Genomic DNA, 21,895 nt, shown 5'->3' on the forward strand with positions numbered 1-21,895 from the left:
GCGAGTTTTATTACCTTTTGCAATTTCATTTAGAGCACCCAGAAGTCCAAACTAGGGATACTTAACTCTCCCGGGAAAGGAGGGATTTTCACACACAACTACACGCAATAAGAAAAATCAGTTCTATCAGATGCTGCACCGAGAAGAGCACGAGGAATCCATTTCTTATCGCTTATAAAGGAGAAAATATGCAGATCGAAGACATCTTGACGAACAAATATAATTAACAAAGTAAAATTTTTTTTTCTTCTCACTGATCCGTTATCAATTTATGTTACCTTTCACGAAAGTGAAAAAGTAAGCTCTGCATTTTGAAGTACATGTGTTTCACGAATCGATCTAATTCCTACTTATGTTACCGAACTACTCTTTGCCAAAAAGCCGTACAATGATTTGTTTTCGTTCATTTATCTCTTCACTCGCGAAGAAATCTGCAACATTAAAACGGATGTCTGTCACAAATATATAAGTATCTATCTATTAGAATGAACGGTAGAATGAACGAAGTGAAACGCGGTATTCAAGTGATATGTACTATTATATGTCCTATACATATAACTTTGCCTAATTCAATTGCTCAATTATTTTCACACAATATACCCAAAATTAGTGCTTGTTGCTATGATAACCGTTGTGTAGGAGGGATAAAATACATCAATGGGCTCCCAATATAGCGCAGTCAAGTTATATATTAAATAACCATTCTTGATCTTGTAAAGGCTCTTTTTTATGAGTATTAAAAAGGAACGTGATTTAAAATGGTCCTCATTCAATTTCAATTTTCGCATATTGTGTTTCGCTGTATTTTGTCATGAATCATTAACATCGTCAAATTTCGTTCATATAAGAACATTTTTGTGGGGAGTAGCCGTACAAATGGTTGAATTTAGCCCACTTTCAATGGCAACTGAGCTTTGAGTGTTGAGCTTTTAATGACAACTGACCATCTATCAAATTTCATCAGGTATCTAATATAGTTGTGGGGCCATTTCGCAAATGAAGTCAAAGAATACTCAAAAATAGGTCCACGTTAGCTAAGCATAAAATATTTCTTCGATGGAGATGTACATGGATAATAACTTATAAATCGATTTGTAATCTGATAGAAATTAAGGAGAAGCCTAAATAAGCATCATTTTCGGAATCGATCTAAATTTGTCTGTTCGTCCAATGTCTGTCCAAATTAATTTGTTGTTCATGTTTCAGGTCGCAATTTTTGAGATATTTTGATAAAATTCACTATACTGACGTGTTTTGACCCACTATTGAGAATGGTTCGTTCAATCCACTTTTTCAATCAATCCCCATGCAAGTCATTATAAAAAAAGCCTAAGTTTCAATACGTAGTGCTGAAAATTGACCCATAATAGTAGTTTTATGCAAACTATGGACTATCTATGCCTATTTTTGGATCCTGCCCTATGTAAGGATTGAACTTGTACTCCACTAGATTGTGTTTTTTTTTGTGCCGTTTCTCCATAAATAAGCACTTTAAAAATATACCTTTATATAGAAACAAGATACAACTTTTGTCTTCTATAATAGAAATAAGAATTGTGTTAGACAATGTGGTGTAGGGTATATAATGGTCGGCCCTGCTTGTTCTTGTTCTTACTTGTTTTCAATACTTCATGATGAAAATTGATTTCTAGTATTAAATTGGCAAATAAGTCAATTTTACCGAATGCGGACTACGTAGGTCTATTTTTTTGGATATCAGCGCAATATAAGGATTCTTACGAATTGCAAATTTTTGTATGCCAAAAATGCCTATTTGCTAATGTTTTATGATCAAAATTTGTACATAATAATAATTTGATATTAAAATTAAATGGGCCATATTTGAACCACTTGGCCCTATTTCTTGAAACGGTCCATATAAAATTTCTCATGAATACTAAGCTCTTCAGAAAAAGATTTAACTCTTGACACTTTTCGATTCAAATTGGTCCATAGTAGCAACTTAACCAAAAAAAAAAATTAATGTTAGATTTAACATTCACATATGTCTATTTGTCAGGCCGTAACATACATAGGAATTATCATGAAAAGCAAATGGCGAGAAAGTCTATTTTCTACATTTTTATGACGGAAACTGGAAAATAACAAAACTTTTGCGAACTAAATTAAGTATCCTAAATTTCAATCATGTCATGTGATGTTTACGACATCCTCCAATTAGCGAGTTCTCATGAAAAGTATACCTTTGTATAGGTACAATGTGTAATTTTTGTTGAGTTATTGCCAAAACGCGTAAATAACTTTATTAGGTGAGATGGTGTAGGATATCTAATGTTCTCACTTGTTGTATATGTATTTGCTGAAAAAAGTGGATATATAAATTGCGTGCAAAAAGGATTAAAGATTTTCTCTTTTTAAATTGAATAACCACTTGGCATGAGAATTTCACCAACTTTTTGTCAGAATCAAATTTGCATTACTCTATGAAATAAAAAATTCTGAAATTAAATAATTATATTAAACTTGTAATCTATGCCGTATTCAAGCTAATGAATACTGAAAAGTACTTCAGTTTGTTAGATATTAACAAGTCCATCTGACCTTCTCGTAAGAAATTTGCAAGCAAAATTAAGAAAACTGTACGAAATTATTATATTAATTACCATAAGAATGTTGAGATAACACTTTTGTAAAACTATTATTCTAACATATTGAACGAATGTTATCTCGAAAAACAAGATAAAATTATTTCATTTAATAATGAATCAATTGTTTAACTTGTTTGTTGTGGCTGTGATATGGTAAAATGCAACGTTTGAAAAGCGAAAGAGTTAGGAAAGAAAGCTAGTAAAAACATGCCGCACGTGCAAGACTTATCATTAAATGTTTAGCAATATCTCGCCAAAGAAAATTCATTTATTTTCGCAAAAATCGTGTGTGAAAAGTTATTTCTCCTAGGAGCCCTTACATACAATATACTCTAAAATGTAAACTGACTTGAATCAAACTTGACTAAATTCACTGACTTGGATGTAGCTTGAAGTTTGGCATAACTAACTTGGTTCTTCCACCCTCAAAAAACTAAATGTTTCTTTAGCAACTTTCATTTACCAAAATGTTAGGGACTTAAACTCAAAAATTCGCTCTACTTTCCTAAGTTCAGTGAGCTCGGACTTTCTCTTCTTCTGTTTCACTGAAACATGGTTAAAGCCTGGGGTACATTCATCGGAAGGTTTTGACAATTTTTTCCAGGTTTTCAGACGGGGACCGATTGGATCGCACTGGTGATGGTGTCTAAATTGCCATATCTGCTACAGTTCATTTCGTACTCCCCCCGACGTTGAATTTATTGCCAGTAAACAGGCATATGTAAACTGCACGTATATTCTTCCAAATGCGAATATCTCTATTTATAATAAACAAGCTGCCCTCATTTGTGACGCGGCCGAAAAATCTATACCTTGCCTCGGCGTAAATCCTTTTGTGTTGGAGCGTTCACAAAGTATTCGGCATACTGAGCCCCATGACAAAAAAAAATTTAAAATGGAAACAAGAGAAAAGAAGAAGGGTCGAATCAAACCATTAAGGAAATCACACGGTGTGACTGGGCCCACAGATTAAGTCAGTCGGTGAGGTCTGTTATCTATGCTGTTTGCTGTCCGTTGATTCCTTAAATCGTCAGTGTACATTCCCTGTCCCTTATGTTCACTCGCGCGCACACCTACCCAACCATAACCCGCTTCAGCGGTAGAGTATACCGCTTAGCCAAGAATTTTTTTTCTTTGTTTGACGAAGCATTTTTAATTTTAATTTTTATCCTTTTTGTCGTCTTAAATAGTTACATTATTTATTTACTAAAAAGTTCTTTTCTTTTGTTTTTAAAAAGTTACAGTGGATATCCAAAGCCAAGTTCTTAAATTTAGCTTACCATTTATATATTTATGACAAGAATGAACTCGATTTTATTCTGTGCTGTTTCTAAATTTGAATTAACGATAGGTGCCCACGGATCTTGTTTCCTGTTTACAGCAAAGGGTTGTTGTTTTCGTTGATTTATGGACGGTCCGGAAGGTTGTTGTTGTTGAAGGCGGTTTGATTTTGGCGGAATAATACTATCACTGAATGGATTGTAGGCTGATATGTTTCCAGCTGGTTGCAGTGCAGCAGGTTTAATCAGACTGTCTAATTTCACTAAAACTGAATTCTTACCCAAAAATGCCTGAGGATTTTTTTCTGGGGTTTCCTTGTATTAATTAAAATTTCTTTCAATCAATTCAGTTTATTTCGTATTATGATACAATATATATTTCTGATACAGTATATTTGTTATATTTTACAAATTTTCTCAGTGTTACTTTTTTTCTGTTTCTTTAATACCATTTCCTTTTTTTTTTTCTCTTTGTTCTTATTAGACAGATTATCACTTTACCAATAGAGTAGTTGTAATTGTAATGTGAAAATCTGGGCAATTTTAGCCGTACATAATTAAATTTCTAATTCGAAAGCTTTTTATTAGCAACTTCTTGAGTTTTTATAAATAATCTTCACAATTTCTTCATTTTATTTACTTAATTTCTATTCTAAACACAATTCTTTACCTGTGTATTTTCTTTGTTCTTTTTTTAATGGCGTTTACTTTGTCAAGTTACTGTATTTTTATCATATATATATATATTTTTTTTATAAATCCGTTTCTATTTCTTTTTATTATAAAACATTTTTCTGCTTAAACTTTTAATAATATTTTATTAATATTTCACAACCATTTGTTTTATAAAAAGTCATCTTTCCCTAATAATTTTCTACATTGTTCACTTGTCGCTAAAACAAATCTTTTTCTTCTTATTTAACTAAACATTCCGCTCCAGATGCTCTTCTTTTCAAACCAAAAACATTTCTCTCCCTCAACAATCGCTTTGCTTTCTTACCCTCCGCCAAACACACTTCGTTTTCAACAAAAAAACCTCTTTTTCTCTTTGCATAGCGGCAAGCCGTTATTCTTGCAAAATGTGCTTTCGCATAACGGCAGGCCATTATTACGATATTACTTACTCTATTGTGATGGAGTAGTGGTCGAAGCAGACCGACAGCACCCCTACGCTACCTTTGTACGTTACAACCTACTTATGTAATTATAGCGTTGAGAGACTCCAATTTGCCACAAGTCACTTCATGTCATTGTGATAATTCTGGTTGAACGGTCCCTACTCCAACATCTGATAGAGCTATTGCGTTTTTCAATGAATTATTTGATCGTAACTTACTTCATTACAACCGTACTTCTAATTGCAATGACAGACTGCTACATGTTTGCTTTACCAATTTCCGGAAGATAGTTGTAGATCCCAGTTCGCCGTTTAGTTTACTTGAGGATCCGTATCATCCAACAATTTGCATTTCCTTTCATTACACAGATGATGGTCCGTGAAACCATTCTAATATGTCAAATGCAACTTCCGCAAATAAACAAAACCAATATGTTACTGCTTAAATCTCTTCTTTCACATCTTATAGTCGATATTTCTCCTGGAAATATTGCAACCTTACCGTCATCGTTCTATAATGTATTAAACCTAGCTATTTCTCCATCCGTTCCGATGAAGCAACCTCTCCCTCGAAGCAAGTGCCCGTCTTGGCTTAAGAAGAGAATTAATTGAGTACACATGATAGAATGCAATCAGGACCCGGCGCACAACCATATTTTAGACACCTTAATCCATGTAAAACGTAATTTTCTGAAATGACCAAGTTGGTAATCGAAACCCAGTTAGTTATCAGATGGGGATAGTCATAAGCAGACCCACTTTTGAAAAATTTTTCGAAAGTTTATTTTTTCTATTTTCCTAGTATTTAATTCCTTTGTTAAACCATCACTGTTAACTGCTTCGAAGGTGGAGTTGTCTAATCGGAATGGATGCAGAAATAACTAGGTTTAATACATTGCAGAACGATGACAGCAAGTTTTCAATATTCCCAGCAAAAAAGTCGAGCATATTGTGTGAAAGTTAAATATTAGTTTCATTAAAATCATAATGTTTCTTTGAGGAAGTTGGGTTTGACACATTGGAATGGTTCAACACGTCATGACGTCTGTAATGAAAGAAAATGCAAATTGCTGGATGATACGGATCCTGAGGTAAATTTAAAGGTAGCTTACGGCCATGTTCGGGAAATTAGCAAAGCAAAGATCCGGTAGTCTGCCATTACAATTAAAAGTATGGTTGTACTGAAGCAGACTACCATCAAATGATTCGTTAAGCAACACAATAACACTATCAGATGTTGAAGTGGGGACCATACAGCCGGAATTATCACTGTAACACTAAGTGACTTGTGGCAAATTAAAGGCCCCCAAGGCTGTGACTGCAGGTTTCGATTTTTCAGCCACGTCACAAATAAAGGCAGCATATTTCTATAAATAGAGATATTCGCATAAGAAGGAAATAGAAGCAATTTACATATAACTGCTTACTGGCGATTTTCGTCCGAATGGCTGTAAATTTAATGTCGGGAGGAATAGTAAATTCAAATAAATAGCACTGTACTGCAGCAGATATGGCAATTAAAACACCACCGCCACTGTGATCTAATCGATTTTTTCTGAAAAACTGGAAAGAAATATGAAAATAGTGTTATATGAAACTCAATTTAATTCAACTCAAGAAATGCAGGAATGTGAAGACAAGAATAGAATTAAAACAAATCAAGTTATATAGAAACCGAATTTCAGAAAAAATTAATAAATTAAAAGAGAGTATAAAACTTTGCTTTAAAACTCTAGTCTTAGAATTTATTCTCTGGCTAACCGAATTTCAGAAAAAATCAATAAATTAAAAGAGAGTATAAAGCCGACAGCCTTAGATGCTTTAAAACTCTAGTCTTAGAATTTATTCTCTGGCTAAATTAATAATAATAATAGTAAAAATAAAATAGAGTAACGCCTTTTTGTTTACGGAAATTCTCTGATAATTCGAACTGGAAGTCACGCGTAAAATTTGCCACAATAAATAGGCGCAGTCATAGATAAATTTTTTAAAAGATTTGAATTCTTAGAATGCGCTTCTAGGAAAAACGTAAACTAAAAGGAGAAGCATTATAGGGGAACTGTTTCAATTTCCGCGTCAGATCATACTTAACTATAATAATAGTAACAATTTTTGTAAACATAACGCGAGCACTTTATTTAGAATTAAAGTCTCAAAATTATAAAATATATTTTTGAAAAAGATATGGATCGGAGTGAAGATAATGTGCATCTAAAACGTTGCATATCTTGATCTTTTCCTAATAATTTTTTTGCGGAAATATTGATGAAATGTTATATTTGATATATTAGATATCAGTCAACTTTCAGAACAAACAAAAAGCCATTAATTTGGTCAAGGTTCTAGTCAAATATACGAAACACTTGACGAGGAAAAATTAAGCCCATCATGAAGGAGATTTGTTTATATTCATCAATTGCCGGACGCACGAAAATCAAACTGATCATGAAACAAATGAAAAAATCTTTAAGTGTCTTAGATTCGGTTAAATTAAAAGCGATTATTTGAATACAGCGGAGCGACATTTATATTTATATACATGTATATAAATCTCGAAACAGAAAGAATTCGATCTATCGATTCGCTGGACACAAGTGCTCAATGAAATCATTAAAAACTGCGATCAAACAGCGGAGACTATACTGTGATAACTAATCTACATCATAAAAAGTGTGTTTATAAATACATACACATCCGTTATGTTATCTGTCCGTTTGGGACGAATATGAAAAGAACTCTCAAGTAACTAAGAGTTTCGTGTAGCTATTCGCGGTCAACAAGCGGGAAAATAGGAAAAAAGCAACATTAGTTTCTAAAAATTGAAAAACATATTCTTAATTGCGGATGCATAAACAGACAAACAATTTATCCATGTGTTGTGCTTAGGAAATATATGTATCAGGAATTTTGGAATTTTCTAATTATGAAGAGAGACCGTATTGATGCCGCTCGAGATCAGTTACATGATGCTATTTAGCAATCCTCATTTCAAAAGATGGTCTGTAAACATCACCGCAGGGTATAAATAACAAGTGTAAAGTAGTATGCTTTTAGCTCAGATATTTCAAATCAAATTTTTCTTTAGCAAAAGACCGGTTAGATTCATTATAGAAGTCGCACTGGTCAAAAATAGCTAGGGAATGTGGATACCGTACACAAACAATTTTGTACGTCAAAAGTGGAAGGAAAAATGTAGCAAACTTTCATGCTTTGGCGACGGTTGTAGGAATGATCATAAACAAAAAAAAAAAATATAAAAAATATGTCTTCCATTTTCAAAATGTGTGAATTTGCTTATGATTTGCTATTAGTTCAAAACTATTTCTGCGCTGGGATTATCGACGGGTTTCGAAATTAAAAGTTAAACAAATGAATGAACGACTTCCGCTAACGATATTCGCTTAAAATCAATCATGCAGTTTAGTGCAGAAATTGGTCAGAGAGATAGCAAAGACTATCGAAACGAAATAGGAAACATATAACATACTTAACGGAAAAAATCATTGTGAATTTTATAAAAAAAACTCTTCTCGTTTGTTTTTTGTTTGTTGACTTCATAGAATTTTTTAAAAAACTTTTAGATTACGTAGGAAAAGACCGTTACCCGAAGAAAGAGAAGAGCACCGAAAAGACAATCTGTGTGAAAAGAACTCCTACTGGAAAGATACAATTTAATGGCTTGTGCCTGATTTCCAACTTCCCCCATATACTGGTAGATGCCTTCGGAAAGCGCTTGTGTTCATTTGAAAATGAATGAAAGCATTTGAAAGTATGTCATTGTAATTGCACAGAGCCAACCGTTGAGGAGATACGGGTATAGGAGTTATTCGAAAGTCTTCTGACATGAAGTTTTTTATTACAATTTTTTTTTACAATTATACAATTTCTCTCAGTTGTTTACATCATTCCACGCAATTTATAAAGTGCGAACCATGTGATGCCGCCTTCAACAGTTGCAGCAAACGAAGCGTCACATCTTCGAGGAAACAGAATCGGGAAGAATATTTGAAAACGGGATCTCAGTGTTCCGCTCCTGGAGAGGATAGGGAGTTAATGCCAAAAAATAATAAAAAATTTTAAAACTCTGAACACGTACTTCTCGAAACAAGACACTTCAAAACGGCCTACAACTAAACGCGTGCAATTTTTATTCTTTTCGTTCGAGTTTGTCACAATGTCTTCCAAGTGACGTATTATTAAGGGAGTACAAAATAAACATTCTTCTTCATGTTAGCTTCAACATTAGACTAATTTTTTGCCACCTTTTGGTATTTCTTAAAAACAATTTTTTTGTTTAAAATCTAAAAATATATTCACAATAGCTTCCTTTAATATTATTATTTTGATACTTTTTCTTTTACCCAAACAAGACTGTCCGAAGGAACTTTTTTTAGTTGTTTCTCTTTTAGGTTTAGTCCTTCCATATAAAAAAAGTTAATAAATTTCTTTGCTTGCTTTAAAAACGTCGCCCTAACGTGTGTGGTTATGATTGCTGGATATTTATTCGCCTTCCGGTTATAACGATGATAAAGCTCCTCATTCATAGAAATTATCTATTTAATATGCTTGTCGCAAATACGCCAAAACCCCTACTTTTTAAGAAAAATTTCCATAATATCATATTAGTTGCAATGCTTTAATTTTGATATGAATAGAAGACCGACAAAAGTAAGGAAACTTGCAAATGCGTCAATAAATCCAAGGACGAAAAACATCAAATCTGTATGCGAACGTTAGCAACAACATACATCAGCTCTAGAAATCCAGAGGACGCCAGTGAATAACCAAAACAAACAGGCAGCAACTGTAGACAAAAAGCAAAAAAGAGTTATTTAAAACTAAAATCACAAAATCAACTTTGACAACATTTAGTACTCATACCAAATTCCTTGGTCATCATCATAGTTACTGTGGTCATCATCGTCAACATCTCACACAAAGCCAAGCTAAACATGTTATGTGTTGCTAACTGAAAGGTAACAACATACTAAATATTGTACCGAGCATAACGTCACATACATACCAGCAGAACGTACAGCAGTTGTTAATAGTTTCATGTCTGTGTAGAAGCAGAGTTTAAGCTTTAAAACACTCTTTTTACTATTCCTTATCTGTACGCGTACCTTTACTACATAGAAGAAACAAACACAACAATATAATTAGTATTCTGTTGACACTTTAATCGTGATTACGCCGGAAAACGTACGCGTCAACATGCTGACAGCCAATTTTAGAAAATTTTACATTACAGACCAGACTACAAATGCCCCGCCATAATAGGAAAGCTTGCTGCCGTTGGTTAGTATATCAATGTGTGCGTAGCATAGAGAGGATTTCTTTTTTCCTGAACAAAAAAAGGAAATCCGGCTTTTGTGCAGGAGTGCGTGTGTAACAAAAATAGATTCTAACGTTTGCTACTATACAGACGCTTACCATCCATAACAGCATACAATGCAAGCCGCCTCCTTACGATTATATAATGATTTACAACAATGGCGGCAGCAATAACAACAACATTACTAGCCAATGTATAAATTTGTAGACGATGTTGTCGTTTATGTGGCCGGTCCGTAGTAGACCGTTTCAATTTGTACATTACAGAGGTTTCTGTTCTACCCTTTCTATTATATATACAAACACACAAAAATATTTAGTAAAAAGTTATAAAGACACGTCTACATTGTGCAGGTTGGCACGCAGAAAAGTTTTTATAACAGAAAAATTGAAAAATTATGACGCATTGAAAATTCGAATTTACTTATTGATTATCTTTGAAGAGGATAGTACTCAATGGACAGAGTGAAATTTAAGTTTTTAATTCACCAAGCTTCAGGTAAAAAAAGATTTCCGAGATTTTTTATATCATGACTTGCTAATACAATACATATACACGAGTACACTACAAGAAGATCTACAAATGCTTTCGATCGGAAGAAGTTCGGTAAAACATACAAATCACATAAGCATTATAGCCGAGATACTGAAACCAAGCCATAGCTGTCCACGTATTTAACTTACAAAAGTTTAATGAAGAGGTCAAATGACGTTCAGGGTCTAAATTTACTGAGAAAGATAAGAGTTGATTTGATGGATCTGTGTAAATCATTTTTAAGATATAAGAAGTATTCATGAAGAAAAGGAAGCGCACATATTACCGTTGACCTTTAAAAGTAACAGTGGCACATGTTTAGCAAACAAAATGAACCTTTTATTTATCAATGTGGTGTTATATGATTCGAATAAAATACTTCTTCAATATTTCAAAAATGTAACCATACGCTTAAGTTGGCTCTGTTTCAAGCAATATCAGCGTAAACATTGGCTTTGATTAGATAATTTAACTAAAGTATCGCTTTTTAAGAATGCAAAAGAGTAATTATAAAAGATGAACATACTTTAGTTTGTCTGAAACAAACATTAAGCTAATTTGTTATAATAATGATAGTTAATAGTACACAGGCCTGGATTATATTTTACGGAAAAACAGGCATTTGGGATAAATGCTAACGCCTAGTCTAATGCCTCACCAGTGGGATGCAAAATTGTAAAACTTTTTAACACGGGAAGTACCGACATTTTGCGTATACCTGGTTCCACAGTTTTGTGTGCACATGTATATTAGCAGATCAAGCCCTTTTTTAACTTCGCAGTTTTAACCGATCAAGAAATGTTTGTGTCAAGTTTCAACTTACTGTAGCGACTCATACGTACTCCGATGTAGGTATTCCGAAAACTAGACGACATAGAGAAAAAATAATTATGTGTGTTTAAATGTGCCTTCATATAAATAAAAGCGATCAAAATGTACTGGAACTTTTCAAGCTTCACACCCTTTTTTTTTAAGCTCAAAGCTTCAACAGTTATAAAGACCCATGTGTGAATTCTGTTATTAATAAATACAGAAATTCAGCGCAAAGTACATAAATTTGCATTAAATTTTTTCCAAGAATTTTTTCTTGTAATAAGAAATGCATATATAACGGCAGTTAGAAAAACAAAACGCCCATAATTAATATTTTAATCAATGTATGTGTGAATATGATGAAAATTCGACCACAATGCGAAGGATGTACCGCCAAATGGAGAACAACTGACACACACTGGGAATAAAAACAAATAAATGTATATTATACATACTCCAACTAAATATACACACATATAAGAACTCCAATAATTGATCCAATTTTAACTAACTTGTTAACATACATTCGTGCGCCAGAATATAGCGTCTTATCCACTCTCGCCGAAAACTTTAAAATTTGGAAATTCTTTCATACGCTGATTGCTTTCAAATTGGACATTATAAAGATCTCCTTAACCAATCCAGTTTTTATACACAGTTTTTAGACACAATTTCCGTAGAAAATGTTCACTTGCCTTTTCGAAAGAGAATAAGTAGTTAGTTTTTGGTATGTTTTGAACTTTCTGAACTATTTATTTTATTTCCAATAATAACGTCTTTTCAAGCTTTCAAGATTTTGCTAAAAATGAAATTGAAACGAAATGCCTGGTCTTATAGTGTGTAAGGCCGTTGGCTAACGGAGTAAAAAAAAACTTTTGAACAGGATAACATTGAATAACTTTAATGTCAGCGGTCTGCGAATAGGGCAACCCTTAACAAACGAACGAACTCATCTCTTCTTCGAAGAAGTGAAAAATTCAAAAAAGGAGGGTAATTGGAAATCGAAAACTGTTAAAATGAAAAAAATATCGCTAAGTGCTCGTCTAGAGTATGTTCGCACATTCCATAAATCAGCAGCGAATTATATGCTTGAATTTGAGCAATCGGAATCTGCAAGTAATGCCGCAGATTTTGTGTCGTCAGCCACAAGTGATTCGCTCTCCTCTGGGAACACAAGCGAAGCTTGCATTTGTGGACGCGGGCAAAGGGAGCCACAATGGGTGGAATGCACCAAATGCCACAAATTCTTCAAAGGACGTGTATCAGCAATCTGCAAAGCGCATCCGAAGGTAACCCGAACCCTATAGGAGAATATATGAAGTTATTCAATATTAATACTATTTAAAGGTTATTTATTTAATGGATTTCAACTGCTGTCCTTCATGTGGAGGCTCCAAGAAAGACTTGAAAGCAAAAGTACGGCCAAAAAAATCGTCCCTACAAGACATTTAATAGATAATACTTGTGGCGCCTGAAATCAATGAACTCGTTACTCAATTTGTTTTAAACTTCTTATTTTATTTTTCAAACAAAAAAATCATATTAGAAAGCCATTTAGGTATTTTGAAAATACTGTGAAAACCTCAATTTAGAAACGTTTTGCTTCATTTGGGCCTGATATGAAATTGTGCCATCATACGAGTAAGAATTCGCGTCAACAATAAGACGTTTGCATTTACTTCTATTGAGGTTATGTTCATACGTTTGTTACAGCTTGTTTTGCCGAGCCGCGATATATAGGGACTTATCGGATGTGTGCGTAAGAATTTTCGATATGCTGAATCTATGGTAAAGAGAGTCACTTAAGTTAATCTTTACCACGTATTCACAACGACAATTGTTATAAGCACTTTTCAGATATTTACGCCGACTGTATAACCATCACACTTTTGAGATCCTAAGGAAAACGTAGGATTCGTTATAAACTATTAGGATCCCAATTTTTACCGCCATGCTTCTTGAACCAAGAACGGTTGTAACAATTGATCAATATACAGAACATTACAAAAGCTTAGACCAAACAGCTACAGAAACCAGCTACTGTTAGCAATTCAAATTTGGCATTGGTTATGAAAAGTTAAGAATAGGAACGATGGTGAAAAATGGAGTCGAAGAATTTAAACATAAGAAAGCGCGGCTGAACTGACTTAGAACCCAACCGACAATATCTACATAAGCTTATTTTCCGATGTAGATATTTGCTTATTAACAATTAGCAACTTTAGTATCACCAGTGTGCCAGTGGAGGGCGTAACAGCCTACACTTCAGTGCTAGACATTTGGAATAACATAGTTTAGTATAGTATAGTGAGAAAGTTGTTTGCGACACAAATGGATGTATAATCCAAGTCACAATTATTTAAAATCTTTTCTTAAAATACTTTTTACATTTTTATATACTCTTTTTAAAGAAATTACAAGAAAATACGGCTTGCTACACATTCACAATTAATAACGCAATCGAAGTATCAGGATTATCAGATAAAATAAATGAAATATCGTCAGTACAAAGAAATTTACTGTACCCTGAACTTAAGGATGTTCAAGACTAGGTATGTGTGCGCGTTTGTTCTATTTAAAGATATATATTTGGTATACATCAAGACAATACGTAACACTGAAATTATGTTTAGGTGTGTGGGCCGATAATTCTCGGGATTAACACGTATTGTACGCGTCGTAGATGTGTCCTTTGACAAGTTTAGTTGACTTCCAAATTTTTCCGCAAGGTTATAGGCGAGACATTCATTTTTGCCAATGAGAGAACGCGTAAAATTATTTGGACTTTGATGCTGAATGCTTTGTAAGGTCTGCGAAGTTTTCTTCTATGCTTCAATATATAGTCGTGTAAACAATGCCAAGCGCAAGCACAAAACAGTGTGTGCAGCTGCACGTTTTACGAAAGTCCAAGCAAGTTACAGAAGCTAATCTATATGAATTCAACAATTTTGGAGTGAGCGAAAAATTAATGCTGAGAAAGTGATTGCATTGCAAAATCAGTTAAACACAGCACTTGCGTGCGATGCTGAAGGAAAATCATATTGTTAGCGTTCGTTTGCATACACGTTAATGTGAAAGTGTAGAATTTATTTAAAAGCTATCTTTTAAAGCAAAAAATGAAAGAAAATGGAAAAATTTTAATTTAAAATCTAAATATTCCATTTTATATAATTTAATTTTCTCAAATTAATTCTTTCTTCCTTGTTGGTCTTTGCTGCTAAAATGAAATTTTTTTGGTAAATGCAGATAACTGCTGCAAAGATTAAAATATTAACCATATGATTATGTTTTTTTTTTGTAAAAACCCATGCACGCACAATTTTTTTAAATTTTGCAAAAAATCTGCGTTGAGGCTTCTACATTTAAATATACACAGTAATCAACTCATCTAGATTTAAATAGACGCAATCAATATTATTTTGACAGTTTAGAAATTGCTTTGACCGGTAATGTCGTAATAGCGGCTTGCCACTATGCAAACAGATCGATTTTGAACAAAGATGAGATGATTTCTGAAGGAACATCTGAAGTGAAAAGTTGTGTCAAAGATGAGGAAAAAATGCAATACGCCATTGGAGTATGGAAAAGAACAAAAAACTGCACGAATAAAGAATGGTCTCTAGAGAAATTAGTTAAGTAAATAAAATAAAGAAATTGAAAAAATTATTTTTAAAAATCTCGAGAAGTTACTAATAAAAAGCTTTCGAATTAGAAGTTTAATTATGTACAGCTAAAATAGCCCAGATTTTCACGTTACAATTACAACTACTCTATTGGTAAAATTGTGTCCGTTTAATAACAACAAAAAGAAAAGAAATAAAAAAAAGGTTTTAAAGAAACATAAAGAAGAAAATATAATATGGAGAAAAATTGTAAAGTACGACTAATATACTGTAACATAAATATATTGTATCATAATATGAAAAAAACTAATTTGATTAAAATAAGTTTTAATTAAATTCTTCCGGATTTATTATTAACGTTAATACAAATATAATAAAATACAAAAATTATGGAGCATATTTGGTAACGAATAAATTGGTAGTCTCTTAAAAACAACAACTTTGCGGACTATCCATAATCAGCTAAGGCAACTAAGGCAACCCCTTGCTGTAAACGTGAGCCAAGATCCGTGGATATCTATTGTTAATTGAAATTTGGAAATAACTCAGAGTAATAACAATATGCCGTGGATAAGGAAGGAGACAGTAGCATCAAGTTCATTCTTGTCGTAAATCTATATAACTGGTAGGCTAAATTTAATAACTTAGCTTTGGATATTCACTGGAACTTCTTTTAAGACATTTTCATTTACAAACCTCTCTTAAACCAATGTATAAATAGAACAATTCCATATTGAATATTTTCATATATTTTCTCAAAGCCATGATCGGTGTTTAAATCGTTGAAAACACAAAGTTAAGCAGGCGAAGAGAATAAGGAAAAGCCTAGGCAATAACGACAAGAAATTTGTAGTGAATAAATAACTAGTTAAAACGACAAAAAGGATAAAAATTAAAATTAAAATAGCTTGGATGAAAATGTGCGGCTAAGCAGCATACTCCACCACTGAAGCAGGGCATGGGTGGGCGGGAGTGAAGGTGAGAGGGACTGGGAATGGGTACTGACGGACTAAGAAGGGACCAACGAGCGGCCTTCAGTACGGACAATAGACCTCACAAACGGACTTACGCAGTGTGATTTAAATTTTTCTTTTGTCATGCGACACAGCGTGCCTGTATAATAAGTGAACGCTCTACCGCGCAAGGAGCTATGCCCGTGACATAAGTGGCGCCCAACGTAAAACTGGAGCAGAGGAATTTTTGTAATCGGTCCAACTCAATAATTTCCTCGTAATTTTAATTTTCATACTTTTTATATTTCTTTTTTTCTCGTTCGACAAGTTGATTGTCCGAGTGACATAAATGGTGCCCGACGAAAAGCAAACTGGTAAAGAATTAAATTAATTTCGATATGAGTTGGTTGCGCATAACAATGGCGCCCAACGGAATATGGAGACCAGAAACTTTGAGTACTTTTTTTGGATCCGTAAGTTTCTAAGTCGAATAATGTAATTATACTTTCTTTCTCGATCCGTTTGAAACATTGGTCGCTTATAACATGAAAAAGCGGCTCCCAACGGAAAGAGAAAATATATCCCGAAATATGATTGACTTAATTTCCTTGTAATTTCAATGTTTATACTTTTTATTTTTTTTGGCATTTGAAACGTTGGTCGCTTATAACACAAAAGGTGCCCAACGAGTGAAAAAAAATTACCGAATTAATTTAATTGTGATATCAGTTGGTCGCGACAAAAATCGCGAAAGAAACTCCGAACAGGGTTTATAATTAAGTTATCATTCAATTGGATACGGATAATGAGTTCTCACTTTGTGACAAAACATGTTATTATGTTTTATTTTTTTTTGTTGCTGTTTCTTGCGAAAAGCGAGGCCGCCAAACTGTTAACGCAGCTCTATCACCGAGGCGTGAATTTGTTTGGTTGGGCGGAAAATGAAAGGGGGGTAACAGTTGGAAGGGCCGACAGGGGTACCTAAGAATGGGATGTACCCGATGTTACTTAAAGTCTTCGGGTCTCCGACACTTGTTGTAGGAAGAGATTATCATCACTTGAGCAACGGCACCATGAGAAATTCATGGGTACTTTGGTATCCAAGCGATGACAACATGCTTTAAAAAAAAAAGGGGAGCAGTACGCCCAGAAAAATCATGTATTTAAAGCATGATGGGGTTCGGTCGATCAGCTCTAAAAAAACCTTTTTGGTTTTCGGAGTCTGGTCGTGAGTACACGAATGGGGCTGCGCACATCTCAAAGCGTTACACCTGCACCGTGCTCCGCCACAGCAGAATACAAAATAATGCTCGGAAAAAAAATTTGCTACGATTCTTTATTGAATAAGGAAAATAACCTCTATATTTTAATTTTTAATCTTTTTTATATTTAATAACTTTATTGGACACACCTTTTCCATATAGAGAAAGAAAAACATAAAAGCTCAAACGAATAAATTATAATAGAAAGAAATGTAATACAATTGATTTCGTGTTGTGTTCGTTTATAAATATAGACGGGAATGTTTCATTAAAGCTACATATAAACCGGCCTGACGATCACTTATATTAAACATAAAAACAAAAAAGAACAAAAATGATGTATAATATATACGTATAACGTAAGTTATGCATAATGTATAAGTTGTGACATACAAGATTTAATAATTTTTGTGTAAATTTCATTGAATTTTCTCCTTTTCATTGAAAGGCCGAATACTTAACGAATAAATTTAGATTTGAATCAACTTTAAATAATTTTGCGTTTTCTCAACAATCAAAAACAATCTCTATGCAATAAATGAAGAAAAGTACATTAATATTATATATATATATACAGTAGAAAGAATTCTTTCTACATATTTTTCAATGCGGTCGATTTTATAAATGAATGTTTACAACAAAACAAAAGTGTTCTTATTATTATTTAAGGTTTTTGTGCTCTTGTCGTTGTGCTATTATTTATATACATTGCTATTCCCACTACTCAATTGTCAACTTTTATAACAGCTGCTGATACAATTCATACCGTTGTTGTTGTTCTTGTTGTTTTCGCTGTTGTTCTTCTTATGTAATAGCATATCAACAATATGGAAACGTTGCAAAATAATGGCCAATGGTGAACGGTAAGCAGAATCATTTACAAATAGTAGTGCAGTGGTAATGGACGCAATTAAAATTGGTATAGTTTTGTAATATATAGTATCGGGCAGGAGCACTAAATGGAGTCTATTTGTGTATTATTTACATTTGTGTACATACGTATAGATATATATTGTCAATTTCAAACCATATAAAACGCACTGTATTATTTATACGGTATGGAGTATTGAGAGCGTCAGGAAAAAACGTTACTTGGTTATTATTATTATTTTGTATGAGTGTGAGTTCCAATCAAAACCATGTGCATACATATCGTGTAACGATGCTGCTCCTGACCATTTTATTGTGCGACAAAATGTACTCTCCAACACACTAACAAACACAAATACACGCACGCAATGCACATGTATATATATCTACCATTACCACACACACACGGCTATACATGCTCTCTCTTGTATAAAAATGTTATTGTCGAGAATACGCAGTTAGTGAAATGCGAAACAAAGAGCTAAGGAAGCAGGAACAATAAAAAGGAGAAGTAGAGCACTGTTGTGGAAATGACCACAATTATTGAGGACTACATATCCGGTAGTAATTGGATGCTTTAGTGTTTAACCCATATGTGTACAATTTTTATCTACTTCTTTAACTTACACGGATAGTTTCTCAGAAAAAAACGAACGTCAAAGCTAAGCTAACAAAATTGAAAAACGGGGAAAAATAAAATAACAAGACAATTGATATTAAGTAAGTTAGGGAAAGGTAAATCCACATTCGTCATGGAGCTAAACTTGTATACCCATCACAAGAAGCAAACTCACAAAAAACGTAAATATTTTGTTCACTCTAAGCATGTCGGTTGTCATAGCCATTTTTGGCTCCTAATTCTTAGAGAGCGTTGTTAGATACGTTTAAGGTTAAAACGCGATCGTTTTGATATGTTGTAGACATTCTGTTTAGCACAGCTCGAATGAAAAATTTGCCTTGCGTTTACCATCCGATAGTAATAATGTAATGAATTAAAAAGTTGCACATGTTAACGTCCACGCCACGTAATCCCACATCATTATTGTGGGAAGTGCCACTAGAACATTTGGAACATTCTCAGCTCATGCTTTTTAAACGAAATCTTACATGGCATATGGCAGCCTTTCGCAAAACTAACTTTCACAATTGGACCCGCTTAGGTTGAAAGCATTGTCGAAAATTAATAATTTATTTCGTACTTATCTGCTTTATATAAAGTATTCAAAGGTATTTTAAGTTGGGTTAATATATGCCGGATGTCAACCGCGTCGATATACAAATATATCCTGCACCATGGGACGGGAATTAAGTTTGTGAAGACGTATGTAAAAGTATGCAAAAGTAAATTTCAAAATGATTTACATATATGCTCACGTTATACGTCGCAGCTTTCTAAATATTTTCATGACAATTATCAAATTGATACAATTGACAATTTGTATGAAGTGAAGCCATTTCTTTGCTTGCCTTTCATATAAAAGTTGTTAAAAAAAAATTACCCTTATATGATAATACAATCTAATTTTTAATATTATATTTTATGATGAAAATTGGGGCGAAATAGCGATTTCATAAATAAATTATGCTAATTTTTGACGACGTAGGTCTATGTTTCAGAACCTCCCAGAAGTAAGCCTTCTTTTGACGGCTAAGTCTCTATAAGTGTGTTGTTAGCGCGCCAGATGGAGTATGGTTTGCCAACACGTATGTCCTTTATATGGCAACAAGAGTTATATTTGATATTTGAAGACAAAGTCAACTGTCCGCCATAGCCGATTATGACGTTTTCACTTGGTTTGATTAAGTTTGTTTTATATTGCTTAAAAATTTCTCTAATAAGTATCACTGAAACAAAGCGATTTAGCGTATCAAGAATCACTTTTTTTATGGACTCTTTGCACTATACGCAAATATATAACACTAAAGATTGACCTTGCTTATTGCTGGTGGAATATGGCAAGATCCATTTTGTTACTTACCTTCGTTCATTGATTTTGTAGAATTGCTATACACAATATTCCTTTATTTTCATGTTATGTAGTGCGTAGGCACGCAACTATATTCATACAATCAACCTAAAATGTGACAATTGTAAACATTTTTCTGTTTTACCAACGGATTTGACAGCTTTAGAAAAAGTACTTCTAAACTGTAAACCGATTTTTTTAAAAAGAAGTGGGTGTTAAAAATTCCACTGAAAACAGGAAAGGAAGAAATTTTGACATTTTGAATTTTTTTTAGAGGACGACTTTTGTCACATGGGCGAGGAAAACCAAATATTCATTTTTTACTGCCGTAGTTCATTTAACACAGATTTGTGGCATGGGTTTAACGTGGGTTCCTGCCTGAAAGGCTTAACCCCACGGTGGCCGAAGCTACTTTAAGCGTAATATACGCCCCCTCGCGAGTTAGACAATCCCCACAGAGTAGGGGCCTAAGCAGCACCAGAGTCCAGAACGGTTTATAGCGTATGGATCAATAAACCCCACTCTGGTCAGTGGTGAGGCCTAGCTGCACTCGATTGTTCCACTTTGGCTTGGAACTGCCAACCACAACCACCACGAGTAAAAAATAATTCTTTAAGTTGAGTTTTTATTTTATTACGACTTTCCAAACATAACCCCATCATTTACCCGCAGGCATACATGGCTTAGTGAGCGAGGCTCCTGACTCCCGCGGCTCCCAGTTTATGTTACAAAGCTTTAGGCATACTTTGCGTGGCTGACCTCTCAGACCACTCTTGCCTTTGAATTGCCACCCCCGAACTATTTTTCATCGAGATATATAAGTCTCGGGTATTGCACTGACATGGCAGGGGCGATCTACCATGCACTCGCTAAATTACTACCTTCTACGTACTATAGCCTATTAACTTCCAAGTTAGTAATTAGCTTCATGAGTGAAGAATTCATCTTCCAGCCAACCCCTCCACCATCTCTCAGAAACTAGTCGCCGAGTTAGTAGCCCAAAACCTCAAACCCTTCTTAGCCGGCCGAAGCCGTTGCCCGGGAATCACCACTTGGAGGTGAGGGTTTCGGCCATCTATGCTCCTCATTAAAGCATAGTTTATCTCCCCATCTCTCATTTAACACAATCGTTACTATACCGAACAAAGCTAACCCTCAGTAGGGCGAACATCGCCGTTCACTAATAACTTTAGACCGTGACTTTATATAACGCCATATCGAAAGAAGTCGAGCAATTATCATTTTTTGAGCAAAAGTACAGTTGGGGATAAATTCGTTAAAAGCTTATGTATATATATATATATGTATATATGGCTGTAGATCGTAAGTCATAACGCATCGTGATCTTTATAGGCGAACACTTGGATCATTTTTAATTTTTTTTATTAATAGCACTGAAATATTATGTTTAAGATTTACCTTAAGGTTCTAAATCGAAGACAATAAGATTTTGTGAACAGAATGTGAGTATGTCGGTTCATACTATGTTTAAGTGATTTTCTAAATCCTGCCTGAAAAAGGAATTCAGAGAA

At 33.9% G+C, this 21,895-nt stretch overlaps 1 protein-coding gene across 1 annotated transcript; it reads left to right on the forward strand.

Moving 5' to 3' along the window:
- The first annotated feature begins 12,509 nt into the window (after positions 1–12,509).
- On the forward strand, positions 12,510–13,210 carry LOC119642912. The gene is made up of 3 exons (XM_038042222.1): positions 12,510–12,528; positions 12,613–12,977; positions 13,036–13,210. Exons 1-3 carry the CDS (start codon positions 12,510–12,512, stop codon positions 13,138–13,140), a joined length of 489 nt encoding a protein of 162 aa, XP_037898150.1. The 3' UTR covers positions 13,141–13,210.
- The last annotated feature ends 8,685 nt before the right edge of the window (positions 13,211–21,895 follow it).

Source organism: Glossina fuscipes, unplaced genomic scaffold, assembly GCF_014805625.2.
Source record: "Glossina fuscipes isolate IAEA_lab_2018 unplaced genomic scaffold, Yale_Gfus_2 287, whole genome shotgun sequence".
NCBI lineage: Eukaryota > Metazoa > Arthropoda > Insecta > Diptera > Glossinidae > Glossina > Glossina fuscipes.